Source organism: Chondrus crispus, genomic scaffold, assembly GCF_000350225.1.
Source record: "Chondrus crispus Stackhouse genomic scaffold, scaffold_108, whole genome shotgun sequence".
NCBI lineage: Eukaryota > Rhodophyta > Florideophyceae > Gigartinales > Gigartinaceae > Chondrus > Chondrus crispus.
In genome coordinates this window covers 167,997-168,470 of record NW_005178943.1, presented here as the reverse complement: position 1 = coordinate 168,470, position 474 = coordinate 167,997, and the positions used below count along the sequence as shown (strand labels likewise).

Sequence of the window (474 nt, the reverse complement as noted above, 5' to 3'; positions counted from 1 at the left end):
CGGCTGCGAGCCTGGGGGCGGTGGCGTTGCGCCGGGGGCGTTGGGGGCCATGGGAAAGGGCATTGGGGGGAATGCGGGGGGGTTGTGGGCGAAGGGGGGTGCGTTCGGTTGAGCGGGGAGGAAGTTGGATGGCTTCGTGGTGGGGTTGCGAAGAGTGTCATCGAGGAAGGACTCGATGTGATACGAGGACGGCAGGACGGCGGTTTGGAGATCGGAACTCGGGAGGGGGGGCGATTCTTGGGCATTGATGTGGGTTTGGAGAGAGGCGGCACAGGTGGGGGAGGAGAATTGGATGACGGCGCGGCCGAGGGATTTGCCGGAGGTGGGGTCTGTGGCGATGCGGAGGGAGGTGATGGTGGGGGCGGGGAGGGCCGCATGACAGAGGGTCTCGATATCGGCGTCGGAGGCCCACCACGAGAGGCTGGACAGGGCGAGGACGCTCATGGTAAGGGGGAGGGGGGAGGGGGGGGGGGG

General features: G+C 67.7%; 1 protein-coding gene across 1 annotated transcript in view; it reads left to right on the top strand.

Annotated features, from left to right (window-relative positions):
- Positions 1 to 375: 375 nt before the first annotated feature.
- The window catches only part of CHC_T00009234001 (Serine/threonine protein kinase), a 2,726-nt gene continuing 2,627 nt past the window's right edge, over positions 376 to 474 (top strand). The window contains exon 1 of the mRNA XM_005712625.1: positions 376 to 474. This exon is cut by the window's right edge and continues 2,460 nt beyond it. Within this exon, the coding sequence (XP_005712682.1) occupies positions 376 to 474 (99 nt within the window).